The 22,210-nt window shown below is 33.7% G+C and overlaps 1 protein-coding gene across 1 annotated transcript in view; it reads left to right on the top strand.

Moving 5' to 3' along the window:
- Positions 1–18,806: 18,806 nt before the first annotated feature.
- Positions 18,807–22,210, top strand: part of LOC127554065 (cell surface glycoprotein CD200 receptor 1-like) — a 36,825-nt gene continuing 33,421 nt past the window's right edge. The window contains exon 1 of the mRNA XM_051985295.1: positions 18,807–19,056. Coding sequence (XP_051841255.1) covers positions 18,984–19,056 — 73 coding nt within the window. The 5' untranslated portion in view covers positions 18,807–18,983. The remainder of the gene's footprint in view (positions 19,057–22,210) is intronic.

Raw genomic sequence — 22,210 nt, 5'->3', positions numbered from 1 at the left:
AGATAATCAGTGCAGTAGAGATATTAAGCAGAAGAGATTAGAGAGATGATGCCCAGTACAAAGTAGTATAATAAAACATTTCTGCAGGATATCTGAAAGTGGGGGTTTCCCCAGCTATCAGTGCCTACCAATTATTTATCTGTTTCTTAAATATGTGACTCATGCACAATATACTTTAGCCACTATTAGCTGTCTTGTTTTTCATGTATGTTACTTATACATGTACTCTCTATGATATTCTATGTATTTGCCCATTGGTGATATAGTAATCACCTTTGGGACCACATACCCCATATGTACCTAAATGTCTATTTTCTTATCACTTTATTTGCTATGATGTTTGATTATATCTTTTGTTTTGAACACAGGGATTCTCTGGTTTTCTGGTAAAAGTAAATACATTGGTGGTGATTTGTAAACTGCGATTTGAGTGCCTTGAGACCTGTAGTTTTCTCAGGGGCCCAGGAGTGAGTGTTGCTATATCTGCTACAAGAATCATTCAACAATGAACAAGTATTTAATTAACTCTTACTATGTGCCAGGAATAGTGCTAAGTGCTAGAGATACAAATAAAGCTAAAAGACAAAAAGGAGAGTCCCATTATGTTACAAAATATTCTGAGCTATACTTTTGTTGTAGCAGAATCAAAGCACCCCAAACCCCAAAAAACACGATCTAGGGCAAAAGCATGAAAACACATAAGTGACCATCAGCAGAAGAATGCCCATTAATTGGTGCCCATATTTAAAAGAATGACTGAGCAAATGAATAAATTGTGGCATATACATGTAATAGAATATTAGGATTACAGCCTTTCTATAGTTGAAAGGGCCTTAGAGATCATCCAGTTCAGCCTCATTTTTTAGATTAAGATTTCTTAAACTTTGTGATTTCTTTAAGCCCAAGAAATTTATACATGACCCAGCCTGGGTATATAGATATATAAAAGAATTGTACAAATCAAACATTTGCTAATAATAAAGTATAATTTTGTGACTCCCACATTCAGTTACAAGACCCAATATGAGGTTGCAAACCACAGTTTAAGAAGCTGGATTATAGATGAGGAAACCAAGTCTGAGAAAGATTAAATGTCTTTCTCAAGGTTATAAAATAATAACTAGTTGAATTGGGATTTGAATTCAGGTCCTGTGACTCGTAACTTATCTTTCCAGTATACCATTCTGCATCTTAGAATTAATTATGAATATGAAGAATCCAGAAAAGCACAGTAAAACTTACATGAATGGATACAGAATTATGTATGCAGAACAATAATGTAACCAATTTGTGATTAATTGTAATGATCTAGTTAATTGGTGATGAAACACAAGTTTCTCCTCACAGTAAATAGGGGGATTATCAGATGTGAAATCTGGTATAAATTGTAAGATACAATCACTGTATTTGTTAGTTTTGTTTATTTTACAAAGATGGTATTTGGGGTGTGTGTGTGTGTGTGTGTGTGTGTGTGTGTGTGTGTGTGTGTGTGATGCTGGGGGGAGATAGTGGTTTAAGGGGTGGGCTTTGGACAAAAAACAAAAGGCAATGATGAGTTGCCCACAATATGAAATCTAGTTTGAGGCAATCTCCTTCAAGGGAAAAAATGGTAGATTTAGTATCAGAAAGAAAAGGTTTTGAATCCTGGCTCTGCCATTTATGCCACTTATGTGACTTTTGTGAGGCAAATCATTTAATCCTTCTGACCCTCAGTCATTTGAAAAATGAGAGGATTGTACTAGACCTTTTAGTTCTAAGTCTTATGAGCTAGGAGAACCTTTCTTCCTTCCTGCTCTCTCAGCACCCAACATGCCCACTATGCTCCAGGAAACCTATATGCTTGCTATTCCCTGGACATGTCTTACGAACTTCTATGAGTCTTTGCTCTTGCTATTTTCATCTGGAATGCTCTCCCTTCCTTTACACCAGTGTTCATCTTTTTTTCATTATTATCAGAATGAAAATCACTGCCCACCAAAGTTGTTTCCTGATTGACTCATCCATTCTGATCTTATCTGTGCTTTAATTCACCTTAAAATCTATATGATTATGTTATCTTATGCTTGTTCATATGTTGTTCTTTAATTATTTTCTTTCTCCAAATAGTTCATAAGCTCCTTGAGGACAGGACTTATTTTTTTATATTAAAATATATCTATGACATAGATACTGTGAAGATCTTAGAAAAAATATCTAGTATAGCAGTGAGGACAAAATATATGTATTATTGAATGACTAGTGAAAAAGTGGATACATGATTAAAAATATTAAAAATAGAAAAGAACAGAGCCTCCCTCAGCTATTAAAAAATTGTAACTTATGCTAGGTGGAATAAATTTTATACATATATTTAAGTACATTGTCAATTTGAGACTTTCAGCTGAGTGGGAGTTTCCAGGAATAAACAACTTCTGACTAACCACAAATGAAGCTATTTCTAAAGCAGCTCCCTTTTGACTGCTCAATAAATTGTAACCTTTTCATTTTGTCCTTTATTTCTGAAGAGGACTTCAAAGTCTGAAAGGTGATGTTAAAGACTTGCAAGTGGATTGGATTTAAGTGAGAGAGGTCCTTATTTACATTAAGTCAAAGAATTGAGGCAGACTGTTCCCCTCAGTAATGGCAATCTTGAGCTTCATGGACAGTTTGATGTCAGTTTTTGTTTTCTGTGTGTTTGGATTATGTGAAAATTGGGACTTGTTTGGGTCTTGTATGTGGAAATGCTCCAAGTTTGGATATTTTGAACATTAAATAGAAATTTCATTTAAAAAAACAATGGAAAATACAGCTGTATTAGAGAAATTTTTTTTGTTCATTCATTACACTTATCAGGTGGTTAAAAGTTTATTGAATGACTTTATTAGATTTATTTTTATTCTTTATCATATATATTCTGGTATTGATGATGATAACTGATGCATTTTGATGGTTTGAGGAGACTAAGTCAAGGAGTTCAAGAGACATGGAAAGCAGTCATAAATATTTTAACTAGAAAATAGAAACTAAGTAGTACAAATCTACCTTCCCATTATTAATAGAGGGATTAGGAAGGACAATATGAAGAACTGCTTGCAGAAGGTGTTCTGCAGAGACAGGTTAGCTTTTCTTTTGGGGAGGAGGCTGAGTACACTTGCTTTTGTTTGAATTCTGGGCATTTTTTCAAGATTAATCAACCCCCAATGAACTCTGCAAAAATGAAAAGACAAGGAGGAAGAGGAGTGATTTCAAATAAAATGAAAAAGCTGTGAGGAGGGAGATGTATTTAAAATTATTTAATCTTTTTTCCCCAGAGCAATTTTTTTCTTTTATAATTAATGTCCCCACCCCTGTTTTAAAACATTGTGGTGATTTCCTTATATGCCTCTTTTTCTCCACACTGAATCTTCCCTTATATAATGTGTGGGTTCTGATTTTGATCATGTAAGCTATTTATATTCACATTGATCTGTTTTAGGAAGGCAAGAATAATCTTCTCTAGTATCTCTTTCCCCTGCTTCCTTCTCCAAAGGAGGCTTTAATTATTTTTTTTCCTCATTTAATTAAAAAAAAACTTATTTTATTCATTTGATACATTTTAAGTTCTGAGTTGTCTCCTCTTCCTCCCAGGCCCATGTTAGAGAAGGCCAACATTCAATATAGATATTTATGTGGAACCATATAATACATACATATATCACTTCTTTATCTGGAGGTGGATAGCATTTTTTTCATAAATCTTTCATAGTTGACTTAAATATTCATTTAACTCAGAATAGCTTAGTCATTCACAGTTATTCTTCAAACACTATTGCTGTTATTGTATTTAAAGCTCTCTTGGTTGTTCTCATTTCCCTGCATTATTTTATGCAAGTATTTCTATGGTTTTCTAAAACCTTTTTGCTCATCATTTTTAATAGTAATCTATAATGCAACTTATTCATCCATTCCTCAATTGATGGGCATCTCCTCAATTTTCAGTTCTTTGCGATCACAAAGAGAACTGCTGTCAATATTTTAGAACATATGGATTCTTTTCTTTTTATCCTGATCACATTGGGAAACAGACCAAATAGTGGTATTGCTGAACAGTTTTATAACTCTTTAGAAATAATTGCAGATTGTTCTACAAAATGGTTGGATTAGTTCACAATTTCATCAACAGTGTATTAGTATCCCAATTTTTCCATATCTCCTCCAACATTGGTCATTTTTCCTGTCAATCATTTTAACTAATCTGGTAGATATGGTATGTTACCTCAAAGTTATTCTAATTTTCATGCCTCTAATCAATAATGATTTAATGTATTTTTTCAAATGAGTATATGTAGCTTTGATTTTTCTTTCCAAAACTGCCTATTATTCATATCCCTTGATGTAAACTTTATATTCTTATTAAATTTGACCTGATTTTCTACACATAGGTGATATGACATTTATCTGAGAAACTCTCTATAAAAAAATTTCCCCCTGAGATTTTAATTCTTGCTAGATATAGAAGCAGGAGATTTGGGTGGTCCAGCCAACCTACTCTCCTCAGAGAAAAGAGATATGAGACTGACATGTATAAACCACTTCCTTAACTATTATCAGCCTAGGCGATATAATTTTCATGTTCAAGCTATGTTCTTCATCCCATTTCCCCAGCACTATATCCAAGACTTGACTTCTTTTCTGCTAAGGCTTAGTTCCACATATTGTCAACTTGTTGGATGGCTGGGCTCTAGTATATGAAAAAGCTGAGTCATTTTTTTCATATAATACCAAGTTGTTTTAGCCTTTATTTTTAATTCTTTAGCCTTTATCTATAAAGGAATGACTCAGATTTATGTATGTCAACTCTTTGAATTTCTTAGACATTAAACTTTTCTCAGAGAAATTTGATACTAGCATTTTTCCAGTTTATAGTTTTTCCTTTTTTTTTTTTTTTTGCTTTGAATTTGTTGGTGCAAAATTTTTATGATTTTATGTTATCAGAATTATTTATTTTATTTTTCTTGTCTCTTCTATCCTTTGTTTTTTAAAGATTGTACTCCTAGCCATAGATTTGAAAGTTACTTTTTTTCCATTCTCTTCCATTTATTTAATCTTAATCCAGGGGAGGCTCCAGTGGCTGAGTTTTATTTGAATAATGTGATAGCTGATGCCTGGAAGAGTATGGCATCTTGTAAATTAAAGTTGATATGTGTTTATGCATGTCATTTTTATAATTAAGTGATTAGAAAAGTAATAGATATGTTTAGCGAGGACAAAATTTTCTATTAATATCTATCTCATATCTAGTCTTTTTAAAAATGAAATATTTTATTGGTCCTTGTCTTTTTCTTAACAATAGTCATTTCAACTTCCTTCAGGTTGAATAAATCCTGGTAACAAAGAAAAACAATCAAAAACATCTTTTACATCATTAAGCAAATTTAACACTATCTGTCTAGTAGTTACTTGACTTTCTGCTATGAAGAGGGTAATTTATGTCTAGTCCTGAAGACACTAAGAGCATATTTTATATTAGGATGCTGAGTAGGATTTCAAAAGTTGATATTTCTAGTTCACTCATTGGTATCTGTCATATAAGTTGCTTTCACCCAATTTAGATGATTTGTTTCTTTTCTTTAATAAACATGTTTTGCATAAGACCAATCTTTAGGCAAATTGGAACATATAAGAAACACATAAAGGTCTCAGAATTTAGGAGGAGAGTTTCTTTTTCTGAGTTTTGGATTAAAGAGCACACACAAGGAGTTCTAGAGCCTCTCCAGGGAGAGGTCCCTGGAGGGAAAAGAAAGCCTTGAAAATGCTCATTAATTTAAATTTTTTGCATAGCATATGATGCTATATTGATTAGGGCCAGTCATTTCAGCTAGTTCTAGTGAGAGATATTTAAAACTCAAAGGGTTTTGAAATAAGACAGATGATCATTTCCTCCGACCCATTTCACTTCCTATATTTGGTAACAAAGGTCTCCTTAGATGAGTGATCACATGGTAATTCAGTATTTGAATTATCTGTAATCTTCTAGGGATGGAACAAAGAGAGAATTCATGTAAATGACATGCTTTTAAGTGACAGCCATTAAAATTGTCTAGCAAGAGGAAAGTGTGGTCCTCTAAGTTTTTGTCCATATTGAAGTGGTGATATGGCAGCTTTCACTATAGCTTCTCAGTTTTCCCCACTTGTATAGAAAAAGTACTATTTCTGATTTGTATTAGGGATGCTCTCTCACTTTGGAAAAGGGGATAAAAAAAGGGGGCTCTAGGGAATTGAGGTATTGTTTATTTATTCTTCCAAATCTAGATTTTGGGATTTTTGAGCGTTTATTTAATTGAAGGGCAATTAGCTGGCACAATTTAATGCAGGGTCTGGAGTCAGGAAGATTCATGTACTTGAGTTCAAGTCTAGCCCCAGACATTTACCAGCTATGTGATTGTAGACAAGTCACTTAACCCTGTGTGCCTCAGTTTCCTCATCTGTAAAATGAACTGGAGAAGGAAATGGCAAATCATTATCATATCTTTGCCAAGAAAAGCCCAAACAGTGTCATGAAAAGTCAGACACAACTGAAAAATGACTCACCAACAACTTTGTTGAAAGGATGAAAGAAGGAGAAAAGAAAGTGAAGGGAGAACCTATGCCTAACCGAACTATGGTCCTGTTCTCATAGAGTTAGGAGTCTATTCTTCATACATAGTCTTTATTGGATTTCTGAAAAAAACTCTCTCTAATATGTGGTCATGAGGTTATATAAAAAGAAAGAAAGAAAGAAAGAAAGAAATCACGAAATCACTAAATTTTGTTCATGGATTGAATTTCTGATTTAACTTTTAATTCTCTTGGTTCTAAACTCTAGTGAAATCCATTACCTGGAATCCATGTATAAGCTCTCAAAGGGTATATGAATTTGAATTGAAAAAAAGATTGTATTTCTATTTTTACCAATTTCTAAGGTTAATTCTAAATTCATATTTTCTTTTATTAAGAATGAAGGCAACAAACATAATTCTGAGAAGAGAGTCATAGGTTTTACCAAACTATTGAAAGGGTCTATGACATAATAACAGGCTAAGAACACTTGTTCTAGAGCATTCTATAAGTACAGTGAATAGGCTAACATTTTTAGGACCTTTTGTTTAATACTTTTAATTTTGGAATGTCTTGCATCTGTAAGATAGGTCAACAGATAATTGTCCAGGGCTAGAAGAGGCCCTAATAAATCTATTCAGGTTTCTTTTTGCTTTGATACCCTTTTTGATTCAAGTGATATGACTCTATAATACTTTTCTAGCTTTCCTTATCTCCTTTCTCTTTCCGTGTTACATCCAGACTAGAACATTATTGTTCTTCTTTTACTAATGGCATCTCTTTATGTTTGAGACACACTTCCCCATCTTTTTATCTTGAACTATAATTAGATGATGATTCTTTCAAGGCTCAATTCAAATGCTTTATGTTAATGAATATTACCTTCTGATCTCCCAGCTAAAAACTATCTTCCTTATCTTCACATTTTTCATAGCCTTTTGCCTAGATCTTTCCATTGAATATAGTCACAGATGTTCATAGATTGTACCAAAGGTTTGCTGGCATGTTAGTACCTTCTAGGGGAGCTTTCCTGTTGATTTTTCCCAAGTAAATACCTGGACATTCTTATGTACAGGGTAATTTGTGTATGTATAGTTTTTCTATATTAAATACCTTACATGTTCTAATTTTTAATTTTGTTCTATTTTTAAAATTTTGTTCTAATAATTCTAGTTGTCTTATTCTTTTTGCTCTATTCTGTTTTTCAGTATTTCTATCACTTGCATAATTTTATGCACTCTGTTCTCAGGGACTCTAAATTAATTTCCAATTCTGTTTTAAAATCTCATTTCATTTCCTTCATTCACTCTGAGTTCTTGTGGACAAGCCATTCCTTCCTCCGAGGTTATACTTGTGCTTATTGTAGAGTTACCCTCTTTTTCTGAAATGGCCATTTGGTAGTCTCTTAACCAATAGTATTTCTTCATTTTGTTTTTCCTTCTTTTCTGATTGTTCATATTTCACTCATTGCTTCTTAATCCCAATGGATTTTGTGCAAGAGTAAGTCTTTGATTCTTTTTACATTCTTGTTTAGCATGAGCAAGCCCTGTCTGGTCCTGTTCTTTTTGTAATTTGGATGCTACTGCTGCAGTTCTAGATGGGGTAGCTTGAACCATGTCCTACTCTCTGCTGCCTTCCCTGACTTCTGCTGCCTTTCCTGATGATCTGATCAAGGTATTGGCCCTCTCTGCCTCTTTCACATTGCCCTATCCCAAACCAGAATTGGTCCATCCTCTTTCATGACCTTGAAATGTCCCAGTTGGATATTAGCAATCTGTTTAGAAGCTATGTGGCATAGTAATTAGAATTCTGGCCTGAAAATTAGGAAGTCTCATCCTCCTAAATTCAAATTAGGCCTCAGATAGTTATTAGCCATGTGATTCTGAGCTACTCACTTAACTCTATTTGCAAATGACCTGGAGAAAGAAATGGCAAACTACTCCATCATCTTTGCCAAGAAAGCCCCAAATGGGGTCATGAGGAGTGTGATGTGACTGAATAACAACAACAACAAATCATGCTAAATTCAGACTTTCTGTAAGGCCCTCTGGCATGTATGCCATTGAATCATTGAATTATCCTTATTTCTTGCTGTAACTTTGATTCTGCCCTGTTCTGTCATCTTCCTATCCTCTTACCCCTCACAGCTGCTCTTTCAGTCTAAGATCTTGATCTCACTAACTTCAGGACCGAATTTCTAGAACTCATTCTAGCTTCTGTATTCTTGAGTATGACCCTGCTCAGAGCTCCCACACATTTCAGGCTCTATGAGATCAGGTCAGATTCACACCTCCTCAACCTTTTCCTACACACAGTACTCAGAGGTTTCAGGCTTTTCACTATAGATAACTCATGCTGGCTTCTAACCATCCCTGATGCATCCATTTTCCCAGGGTCTCCAGGTTTTTGACTAAATTTTTTGGTAGAACTATACAGGATGCTTACTGCTATTTCTTTTTAATTTTCTTAGCCATTGCTTTATCATTTGGTGCTTGGTTAGATCTTTGCTAATGTCTGTGTGAGAGAACTAGGGTCCTTTATTACTTTCTACATTGTCATCTTAACCAGAAGTCTCACAAAGTAGAATGTTAAGTTCCTTCAATGTGTGTGCTATATGTATATATATATATATATATATATACATATATATATATATATGTTTATGTATATGTTTATTGTATATTTCTGGTATCTAGTACACTGTCTTAATAAGAAGCTTATTAATAAATGTTAAATTAAATTGAGTTCAGAAGGCAATAACTGTTTGATTTTATCACCTATAGATATGCTAAATTTACTCATGTGAGTTTAAAACATTCTAGCTACCATATGAATAAATGTCAAAGGCCACACCTTTGAAATAGATAATTTCATTTCAGGAAGTGATAAAAATAGGAACTATGTCACTGTCTAATAAGAGATACTGTATTTTTACAAATAGATACTCCCATATGCATTCAAAATAGTACTAATACAAGTGGGATCATGATATCATAACTTGAGAGTTAGTAGAAACCCAAGGTCCCCTAGTCCAACTCCAACAGTTTCTATATAAGAAAACTCAGGACTAGCACGGCTAAGGGACTTTTCCTTTAATCATGTAGTAAGTGGCAGAGACTAGATTAAATAGCAGGTTTCTCAACTCCAAATCTAGAATCTTTTCAACTGAAACAAGTTGTTGGGCTGGCTATTGACATGACCATTGTAGTCTAGATTTTTGCTGAGTCCAATATAAAATATGCAATTTCTGATTGCAGTTACACTTTTCAAAGACAGAAGCCAAAAACCAAGAATGCTTTTCATAGATGTCTGCATTTAATCAAAGTTAAATATAAGACCAGTAATGAAACAACTGCTAATTACTTCTATGAAGAGGAGAAAAAAAGGTCAGGGGCAAGATACCAAAAAAAATTGGAATACTGAACAATATAGTCTTTACAATGAAACCCCCCCCCCTTTTTTTTTAAAGTTATGCCAAAACTGTTGTCAGAACAAGTCCAAGTAAAATCTGGGTATTTTCATCAGATATTACAAAATAACAACCAAAAAACATTTTAAAAGTTTTTGTTTTGTTTTGTTTTGTTTTTTTATTTCCAATGGGCCTAGGAATCATATCATCATTAAGAGAATGATGAACTCAGATATAAATATATGATGAGAAGCAAAATTGTTATGCAATTACAGATCTCCTCAAATAAAGAAGGAATAATGATTTTTGTTTTTTAAATAATATTTAATTTTTCCAAAGATGGTTTTCAACATTCATCTTTGCAAAACCTTGTCTTCCACTTTTTTTTCTATTTCCTTGCGATCCTCCTCCCCCAAGACAGTAAGCAATCTGATATAAATGAAACATGCAATTTTTCTAAACATATTTCCATATTTGTCATGCTGCACAAGAAAAATCTGATCAAAAGGGAAAAAAAGCATGAGAAAGAAAAAAGCAAACAAGCAAACAAACAACAACAACAAAAACAAAAGGTGAAAATACTATGCTTTGATACACATTTGATCTCCATAGTTCTCTCTTTGGATGTGGATGGTACTTTATATTACAAATCGATAGGAATTGTCTTGGATCATTTCATTGCATAAGCCCATGTCCATCACAGCTGATCATCATATACTCTCGTTATTATTGTGTACAATGTTACTGCTCACTTCACACATCAGTTCATCTAAGTCTTTCTAGACTTCTTTGAAATCAGCCTGTTCATTATTAAAGAAAGAATATTGTAACAGAAGCTTGCATCATACCATACATCATGAAAGATTAAGAAATATAACCAGAAATGGAGATTAAAAAATGCTTCAGTTATCTAGGGCAGAAAACTTATGATTATAAAGAAGGTTAACTGGAAAAATAGACATTTCTTCAAACATGACTTAATAGCCAGTATGATGTGATTTCATGATAATGAATTTAAAAATATGTGACAAAATCTTGTAAACTCAATGCCTAATTATGTAAAACAAGATATTGAAACAAAAAGAAGAGATATTACCTGTTAAAAAGCTTTTTAAAGATGAAAAAAATTGCAAGGCTTATTATATGTAAGTAAATCTAATTAATTTACTTTGTCCAGTTAATCTGCATCCCACTGTATTTAGAACTATTTCAAAAAGCACTCATTGGTACATATAAATCTTAAAATGAAATCACTGAATAATGAAGGGCTCTTATTTAGTATAAATGTTATGTTTTTCTAAGGAAGATTATTGTGCAGGCAAAAAAATATTAGCCAGATAAATATTCAACACAAGTGAGTCACTTTCCAGAGAAACATCATGTATATTAATGCAATGAAATGATTTAGAGAACTGAAATCTTCCTCATTTTGCAAGCTTCTTATAAGTTTAGAATCATCACAGAGAAATCTATCTGGAAGTTCATTTGTGTATCATATTCCTGTATCATATTCCTGATGAATATTATATCCAGTGGAATTCAAATCTCATGACTTGTGTGTGTGTGTGTGTGTGTGTGTGTGTGTGTGTGTGTGTGTATGTGTGTGCCACTGGGGCACTCCAGTTCTTTAACAACAAAAAACATCAACATGTTTCAGGGGAATGGAAGAATTTGATACTCTATTACTATAGGAAATTTGAATTTGCTGCTGTTCTCCACATTAGTGGGTCCTTGCTATTTTGTTTCTTGGATAGGGTGAAATGGCTGAGGTGAAAACAAGACAGTTTTGGCTAGAAAGGACCATAATCAGGAGAGGGAAGTACCATAGAATATAAGTTGGATGGGTCAGTTTTCAAGGCAAAAGAGTTCAAGCACATCATGAAAGAGCAAGTAAATCCAGGTATACAAAAGGATAATCACTTCATTAAGTGATTCATTATTCATATTCATTAAATATTGATCAAGTCATGTTTACTTCTAATACACTGAAATATTGAGTCCAGGACATCTGGAAAGGTTGGGAACTTGAAGTGTAGGGAAGGAAGGCTAAGACTTTGGAAGGTCATGCAGCTTGGGAACTCAGGCAGCAGATTAAGGATTTGGATATTGTCTCACTGCCTTAGTTCATTTCTTCCTGGGGTACTGCAATAGCCTTCTAATTGTTTTTGTTTTCCCCTTAGACTCTTATCCTAGGATTGTCAAAATGTTTTTCCTTAAACACAGATTGGACAAAGTTACTCCCTTATTCAATAAAAAATTTCAATGGAACCCTATTGCCTCTAGGATAAATATACATTTTTCTGGTAATTGAAAACCCTTCACAATTTAGGCTAATTTCAGAAAAATCTGAAAAGCCTTACATGAAAGTGAAGTGAGCAACCAGGAGAGTGTTGTACACAGTAGCAGTAATATTGTACAGTGAAGAATTGTGAATGGTTTAGTTATTCTCAGCAATACAGTGATCCAAAACAATTCCAAAGAACTCATGATAAAGATGCTATTCACCTTTGGAGAAAGAACTGATACTGTCTGAATAAAGAAGATAGAATTTTCTCTTTCTTTCTTTCATCATTTTTTGTTTTGAGTCTTCTTGTAAGAAATGACTAAAAGCTTTGTAATCCAGAAGTAACTTCTCTTCTTTCTCACTAATTTCAGAATGGGCCTAATGATTTGCATGGCAGGAGTAGAGTAAAGAGGCATTATCTATCTGAAATGATTATGATTACTTTCCAAATGATAGTAGTGTAATGAAATGGCCACTCAGCAAGAAGTGATATCTTTCCAAATTCAAGTCATTATCGTAATAGATATCTTGGACATTTTATGCCTCCCTCTGCTTCTCTTCATTAGTATGGATAATCAAATAACTTCCATTTTGACTTGTAATTAGCTTTGTTGGTCAGTGTGGCAAGCTTCACAAAACATACCTGAGGTAAGTGAAATAAAACACAGCCTCAAATTAAGTTTTCAGACAAATTCAGTTGAAGTCAGAGACACCATAGGATATTATCCCATGGGGTAGAGAAAGAGAATTCAGGACATTACTTGACCCCAGATGGAAAGACTTTCAATTAGGTAGGGAAAATAGGGCTGAAGTGGGAAGGAGCTTATTTGGTGAGCACTGCTAGGAAGAAGTCTGTTGGTCAATAAGGATTTCTTATGTGCTAACTGTGTGCAAATACATAATCACAAAATGTTGTTGTTGTGGGGATGATGCTTTCCTTACATCAGTTCTAGATCTCAGACTCCCCTCCCCCCAACTGGTGTGGTTCCCAACTATATAAAACCAGTCATTCTTAATAATGAGAATTTTAGTTCTTAAACATAACCATATGGTTAACAACAAGATAAAAGCAATAATAATTAGCACATCACAGGCACTTCATATAAAGCAAATGGAAGAATGAGAAATACCTTACAATCCACACATAAATCTGGGCTGCATTCTCCCACTTAAAAACTCCTCATTATCTGGAGGAAGATTAGGCACATGCTTAAAGAAAAATGGCATGGAATTGAGTAAAGGAAACTGTGGTAACTCATAACTCTAGATTTTAGTCTTTGATGTCATTGATCTACTTATAATTACAGATCTATTTATCTGTAATACATAAAGTCGGTTTTCTGCCAACTGTTCTCCCTCAAGTACTGCTTTCCTATAGGCTTCTTCTGTCTTTTTTTTAAAAAATATTTTTTTTAAACATTCTTTTCTTTTTAAATTAAGTTCCAAATTCTCTCCCTTTCTCAAACTCTTCCTACACCACTGAGAAAGCACACAAAATTATATTTATTATATATGTGAAATCATGTATATTTCCATATTAGCCACATTGCAAAAACCAAAAATTAACAAAAATGAGAAAATTAAGTTGTACCTGGAGTTTATCAGTTCTCTCTAGAGATAGCATTTTTTTCAACATATGTCTCTCAGAATTATCTTGGATCTTTGTAATGATCAGACTAAGTCTTTCACAGTTAATCATCATTGCAATATTGCTGCTACCATGCACAATGATCTCCTGATTCTTCTCACTTCATTTTGCATCATCAGTTAATATAGGTTATCCCATGTTGTTGTTTTTTAAACCACCCTCCTCCTCATTTCTTATAGCACAACAATTCTCCATTACAACCATATGCTACAAATTGTTTAATGATTCCCCAGTTGATGGGTATTCCCTCAATTTCTAATTGTGACATGGCAGAATTAAAGGATATGCAGAGTTTTATATTTATATTTAACCCTTTGGGTATAATTCCAAATTGTTTTCCAGAATGGTTACATCATTATACAACTCTACCAATAGTTTATTAGTGTACCTATTTTCCTTCATCTCCTACAAGATTTATCATTTCTCATAGATGTGAGGTGATTCTACAGAATTGTTTAAATTTGCCTTTCTCTGATCAATAGTCTCAGTCTCAGGATAGGGAGGCAAGATCTTAACCTACAAGCTTTTTCATGTTACAGTTTTCAGAAAGAATTCGGAGGCATTCGCGTTTTTGGCTCTTCCAAGGTAGTATGAACTGAGAAGAGATTTGGACAATCTGGTCTTTACCTTGGTCTATACCTTGGTCTTTACCTGGGAAGAGCCCCTGCTTCCCTGCAACCACAAATACTAGCACTACTCTTGACCTTAAAACCGTGACCAGGTCCCCTGGTCTCCTGCAGCTAGAGGCCTGATGATCTTTTCTACCTTGGAATTGTGACCAGGGATCTGCTGTGATGACTACAAAGACCTTTTTTCCACTCTGGACCATAACATATAACTGTGTATGAGCAATTAGTCCCAGCTGTGCTGTGTACCAACAAAGGATTTGCTATAATTTCTTTCTGACCAATTATCTAACCCTTTTACCATTTCTGGATTGAGAGCTCCTGAAGAAGCTGCCCAGCCATGGCTACCTCTAGGTTCCACTACTGCTGCTGCTGCCATGTTTGCTCTAGGCTGGCGCTCATCTTGATGTTACAAAGATTTCCTGCTGACCTCTTGGGTTTTCTTAAATTGGAAACATGTTTTCATCTGACTTTTTATTGGCTCTGCCTCTCCCAAATTTGATTTGAGGAGTTAATTTAAAATTGTTTGAAAGGGAATGTTGGATAATCAGCTAGGTTGTTCCTAATGTCATCTTGGTTCTGCTCCCACTTCTATTATCAAACTGAAGAACACTGACAAACTCTTTAAACTTAAAGTCACCCTAAAAAGGTATCAAGAAAGTATAAATGTTCCTAACAGTTTTCTTTAATCTAGAAAACTGCAAAGTTTATTCAACTTCCTTTTTCTGGGAAATATAGACAAGCCCAACCATTTCTTCACATACCAGGAATCTATGATATCTATCCAAGTGTCAGCTATTCAGCCCAATAGCAAATTAATTACAAAATTGTATTTCTGTCTTTTGCCTTTCTCTCTCATCCCAGAGAGAGTGACAGCAGCCGAAAGGCTTTATCTGTCATATTGTAGATGGTGGTTAAGAGTAATTCAAATATTTTTTTGAGAAGCAGCTTTTTTTGATCAATCAGGAATTATTACCTGAAAGTTTCTAGTCAGATAATTCTTTTCCTGTTACCATTTTCTTCACACAACTCCTTTAAAGCTGGCTTTTCACACCCCTTGCTCTCTCCTGCCTTTTTGACCACTCCCCCCAGATACTTTACTACTTTCAATGACTCAAATCAGTCCCTTTGTACTCAATGAGTTACCTTTTCCTCACAAAATTAAATTTTGAAAAAGTTTGTGAGCCCCCTCTCCCATTTTCTGTTACTTATAAAATCAATAGAACTTTTAAAAATAATCTAATAGTCTCTATATGATTATATAAAAGTTTGCTTCCACTTCCTTTTGGCAACAAAACCACTTATCTAAAAACTTCCCACATAGATTTTTAGCAGCTTTTAAAAAAATATTTTTTCCCTGCCCATTTTAAGTACTAAATTATTTCCCTATGAAAAGGACATTATTTTATTCTTTTCCAAAGTTTATTTATTTCTTCTTAATACAAAAGTACTTTTTTTCCCCTGCCTCTATCAGCAGCTGACTTGTTCAAATATTAGAGGGGAAGTACCTTACAGTAGAAAGAGGCCATTTGAAGATTTTTACGTATTAAACATAAGACTTTCTTTATATTTGATTCTATGGGTAAATAGGGAACCTCTAGAGTTTACTGAGTTGGTGGGAAGGTAAAAGGGGTGAAACAAGCAGAAGTCAATTTTGGGAAGTCAATTTGATTGAATAAAAGATAAAAAAGAATAGGGAGAAACTTGAGTCAAGAAGATCATTTAGAAGGCTGTTGTAATGATCTAGGCCAGAGATAATGAATATGAGTGGAGAGAAGAGGATGAAGAAACTCACTTAGAGAGAATGAGACTAATTCAAAATCACACAAATTGTTAGAACCCATATTCAAACCTCAAACTTCTGACTCCAAATCTAGAAGGCAAGTTGTATAAGGATGTTGTCAGAGATAGATGACCAGAAAAAAGACAATTATTTCTTATATCTTGCTCCCCAACACAGTCTTTTTGATCTAATGACACTAGTCTTGTTTTTGTTCCATGAATGAAACATTCATACCATCTTTCAGCTCTGGGAATTTTCTTTGTTCCCATGCTTGAAATATTCTCCTTCTTCATTTCCTTCTGCTGGTTTTCTGGCTTTCTTCAAGTCTCAACTACAAACTGATCTTTGAGAAGAAGGTTTTCCCGATCCCTCTTCATTCTTGTACCTTCCTTTTCTTATTTCTTATTTAGCCTAGCTTGTTTGAACATATTTCCATTCATGTGTCTCCTTCATGAGGGAGCTTCTTGATGCAGGGACTGTCTTTTGACTCTTTTTGCATATTCAATGTCTCTCTCTTAAGAATTTTAGAATTGACTGAATGAAATGGGAGACACTGGCACAGGACTGCCTGCCATGATGTGCCCTCATTAGAGAAGGTGATGTGCTCTATAAGCAAAGTAGAATTGAATTAGCTCAGAAGAAGCTCAAGATGCACAGTAAAGAAACTACTCCAAATGCTTATAGGGACTATTTGTGTCCCACCTGTGACAGATCATTCTGAGCTTATATTGGTCTGATCATCCACAGTTGGATACCCTAATTTGACTCTAACAGAGTGATGTCATTTTGGTACTCTTCAAGAACTAAGAATAACAACCAACCAACTTAGTATAGTTTCTAGTGTTCAATAAATACTTATTGACTAATTGGCAAGATTGAAGTTTGACCAAAAATTAATACTTGGGCTCTATTGGTATCCATGTGAGGTTAAGAGATCCACCCAAAGAAATCCCAATAAACTTTGGACAGAAAATGCCATCTGTATCCCCCAAAAGAACTATGGAGACTGAATGTAAACTAGCACATACAATGTTTACTTCTTTTTCTGTTTTTTTTTTTTTTAATCTCTCCCTCGGTTTTCCCCTTTTATTATGATTTTTATCTCTCAACATAATTCATAAAGCAATATGTATTTAAAAATGTAAATTTAAAAAAAGAGAGAGAGAGCTCCAGGGAAAGATCTCTAGCACATTCTATTTCTATGTAAAAGGATAGCATAAAAAGGGAAAAATATGAATGGCTCATACCAGTGATAGGGGCATACTCACATCATTGAGATCAGAGATCCATTGAATTATCTAAGTACTCTTGCTATTAGTACCTTCTAAATTCCAATGTCAGGGCTTTGTCATCCCTGGTCACCACACTCTAGTTATGGTCTTGCAACTATTTAGATGAATGTGTATGTCTTATACCATATTTACTATTAACTATTCTATACTATATAATATCAAATAGTATATAACATATACTATTTGATATTATATAGTACATAATAATATTAACTATTAACATTTTTGTTTAATAAAATTTACATATTAGATGCTTGGTATTATATACATATTGGAGAAGTGTCATTTTTTTCTTGTAAAATTATTTAATTCTGTGCAAAATATTTTATTAGATATTAATATAGACCAATCAGTTCTTGCCCTCAAGGAGTTTACTTTCTCACTTACTGTACATGAATGTGCAAAGGGAAAGTATGATGAGATGAAGAAAGAGGAGGATTGAAAAAATGTTTAGAAAATAAAACAAGATTAATTTCAAAAGTAAAAATGCAAGTTTTTTTTTTTTGCTATTATTCTATTTTCTGGGAATAATTTTTTTCTTTGCCTTAGTGGAGAGTTCTTTATGGGGGGGGAGGTCAAAGATTTCCAATATAATAGAAGTTCATTATTTACCTTTCTATATATGATATAATCTTTCAGTGGGCAGAATTTAAATGTACTGCCTCTACTGAATTTATCAGAAAGATGGTACCATGACAAGTTGGGATGTTTATGAAGAACTAAAATGAGATTTCTCCTTGTCATTGCCATTTTAAAATTTAAAAAATAACTAATGTATGGATAGGGAATGACAACAATGTTTTTAGTTACAGATGAAAATCCTCACTGAGGAATTTATTTATTTTGCATGGGAAAAGGAGTTATCAGGAAAAAAAAAACTCTTTATTTGAACTTTGTCATTAAAATCATGGAACTTTTCAGACTTTAAAAAACTTCTAATAGTTACCCTACTGGGGATAATCTAATGACAACTGTCAGGTATAAATAAATATCCTGTTTTACTGTCAAACCTAAGTCAGAGAAATTCGGTTTGACTTCATTTGAGTACCCTACTGAAAAGTTAATCTGTTCACAACAGAACCTAGTGGAGAACCAATGAACATGCAGATAACCTTGTCAATCAGCTTCCTTGGTTTTTTTCGTCTCAGCATTTCTTACAGGAAATCTGTTGCTGTGTCAAGTCTTAAGAGAACAACTCGCCTCAAGTTACTAATCAGTCAGAAACACATATTGCTGAAGGAAGAGGCTGGTTGGAGAAAGAGTGTAGAACTCATGGGCTGGGAGCTACCAGCAAGGAGAAAAGGGGGTCATGTTAGACAGACTCACCATGTCTACAATTCTGTTGCTAGCTGACTGGCGAGAGAGTACAGAGTGAAAGGGAAAAATATGGAAATGAACTCCTTTTGGAAGTCTTTTGATTTGATGCTGCTGACCCTTCTGATTAGCTTCCTAGTAGTTGGTAAGTCTAAACTGTTTTTGAAAGGATATTTAGAGAATAATTAGTAAGTCTTGATCTTAAGGACTGCTAAACTAAACTTATGGACTGTTAAAGTAAAATTCATTTGAGTACTGTGCCACTTTTTAAAAAAATGTATATATACATATATATACAAACACATGCATACGTATGCAGATAGGGGTTCCTTTCCTGCTTTCTTTAAGCCTTTTCATTTTTTTCTAAAATAGTCTGAACAACTTTTGCCTCCTGTTTTAATAGGAGTTGGAAACAAATGACTGTTTTACATGCACAGACTATACGGCTGTTTCATATAATTGAACAACTATGGCATCTTATCTGTGGTGGAGATGTGTATTCATCATTGAGAATTGTGGGTTGGAGGAGATACTCTTCAACCTGTGGGTTTCTGTGGGAGTTCTGAGGGGCAAGAAGTTACTCTTCAGGAGTCCTGGTTTCACTGTAAAGGGTTGGTAGGAGTTACTGTAGGAGGTGATTTTGAGGTTTCACTTTGAGTAGAAAGAAGTGGGTACAAGAGAATTACATTTAATAATCAAATATGATTAAAATGCATTTCCCCAAGTGTTAAGTCTGAAGTCTTCTCTACTCTCTTGAGACATCCCTTTGTGTCGGGGATAATTTAAAAACTTGACGGTAAAAATACAAAATAGTTGATGTTAACAATATGCTTGAATAACTGTCTTAGTAAGCATTTTGAACAGAGGGGTTTCCTTTACTTTATACTCTGACTTTTAAGTGTTTTTTTTTTAAACAAAGAATAGCAATATTCATAGTAACACGTAACAATCCTTAAAGTTGAAATAATTCAGCAATTTAAACTTATTTTGATATCAGACTGCATAACTTTTCAAGTTATTTCTGTGACTTGATGCCTCTGACAGAATGCTTTGTTAAGTTTCATTAATAATCATTCAATGAAAAACTCAGGTTTTGGGGGAATAAGGATGAGTTATTGTGAGTAGTGTTAGAGATGAAAAAAAAGGAAGGGAGAAAGCATCAATAAAAATATGTAGAAACAAGTAAAAAGAAGATGCAAATAGGATTATTTGTTACCCCTCTGTTAAATATAATATACGCCTTAAAATCCAAATTGTACATCAGAGAAGCTTGAGATTTTATGTATAATCCTCTTTTTCTTAATTGAAATATTTTTGATGATAACATTCATAGGAAAATATTTTTTTAAAAAGAAAATCACATTTAAAAATGTTTTCTAAAGCACTTTCAGGTTTATGAAATGCTTTTGTCATAACTTTCCTGTGAAGAACTGCAAGTATTATTATCCTTATTTTATAGATAAGGAACCGAGACTCAGAGAGATTAGATGCTTTGCCCAGTGTTCTATGACCAACAAGTTGTAGAAGCAACACTGAGTAAGGAAAATAAAAACATTGCAAATAAGAGATTGTCTCATCATTTCCCCCCAATAAATTTCACATTAAGGTAAAAAAAAAAATCCGCCATGGTTTAGAAAAATTTACAAACCTTAATCTATAATTCCAATGCCTCTATAGTCAACAAAATGTTTTCTGGATTCTAAATAATAGAAATACTAAATAATACTAAAACACAGAGATACTAACAGAGAAATGTCAATAAAATGTACCTTTTGTCGTCTAACATGTTCCTTCCTATCTATACTCTGGGCTCCTTATCTTTGCTTGAACAAGATACTTTATTTCCCTATTCTATACATTTCCCCCCCCTAGTTATCTCTCCTGTCTGGAATGCTTTGCCTCCTCATCTCTGTCTCTTGGTTTACTGAACTTTCTTCAAGTCCCAGCTAAAATCCTACCTATAAATAGAAGTGTTTTCCCTCTATTCATTATTTCCAATGTATCTGGTCTATAGATTATCTGTACATAGTTGTTTGGATATTGTTTCTCCCATTAGACTGTGGATTCCTTGAGAACAAGGTCTATCTTTTGCCTTTTTTTAAAAAAAAAAAAATTTATAACCACAATACTTTGCATAGTGCCTGACACACAGAAAGACATACAGCACAGAAAGTGCTGATTTGATTCTTATTTTAGAGCTATTAAAGAAAACTAATAAGACCTTTACAAACCTTATAACATGATATAAATGCCATATATTGCATTATTTTTAGGGAAAGGAACTAAACCTGTGATTCCATTAATATAGGGAACTCCAGGATAAGGAAACTCCCTCTACCTATATAGGTCAGCACCTTCTCCTCAACTTAATAGTTTTATAGAGTTGCCTAGAGTAGGGTTTACTTTTCCATTCTGAACCCTTTTTTTGCTTGAGAAAATTTTACATGACTCCAGGTATATAGGTGTACAAATCGAGCAAATCAAACTATAAATTATAATTTTGCCACCCTCACATTTAGTTTTGAAAACCCATGTGGGATGGGAACCATAGTTTAACAAACTGGGGTTTAGAGCATTGAGAAGAAAAGTGGCTTATCTAGGCTTACAAAGCCAGCAGGTGTCAAAAAATAGGATTCCAACCTACATCTTCTTGGCTTTGAAGTCAGCTTTCTGTTGCCTATGCCATGTTTCTCTAATTATTATTAATACTAAATAAAAACATATACAGTTACTTAATATGATAGATTCTGATATATGTTATAAGATAATAGACCTTCAAGAAACTTGACATAAATTTTAGAAAAAAGTGTGGATTGTAGGAGAATTTGGGTTGCAGTTTAGTGCTCAAGATAATTCTGGGACTGTCCGGTTAATGCACATTTATTGGAATAAGTGGGGTTTTTTTAAAGTCCCTGAGACCAATATTCCTGATAATGGAGACCATTTGGTATTATATTAGAGTTTTGTAAGAATGAGCAAATGAAATATTGAAATAAACAAATTATTGTGAAATTAGATTGTTTCAAGAATACTATCACCAGTACTGAACTATCATTGCCTTTGAGCCAATGACTTCGATACAGATCATGTTAGTTGCTTATAACCAGGGTTAGTGGGAGAAATTTTGTTATTGCAAGCATTGTAGCAAGCAATAGAATTGAGTTTTCAACAGAGTGTCTTGAAAGAAAATAGACCTAAGTAGTTTATTATATTTCCCATATTTTTAACATTTTAATTTATCTAGTTTTAAACATCTAAGTTTGTGAACATAGCCTTGAAGGTGTTAATCATAAATTATT

This window comes from Antechinus flavipes, chromosome 3, assembly GCF_016432865.1.
Source record: "Antechinus flavipes isolate AdamAnt ecotype Samford, QLD, Australia chromosome 3, AdamAnt_v2, whole genome shotgun sequence".
NCBI classification, from domain to species: domain Eukaryota; kingdom Metazoa; phylum Chordata; class Mammalia; order Dasyuromorphia; family Dasyuridae; genus Antechinus; species Antechinus flavipes.
Note: the sequence above shows the minus strand (reverse complement) of the source record. Positions and strands in the feature narration are given on the sequence as shown.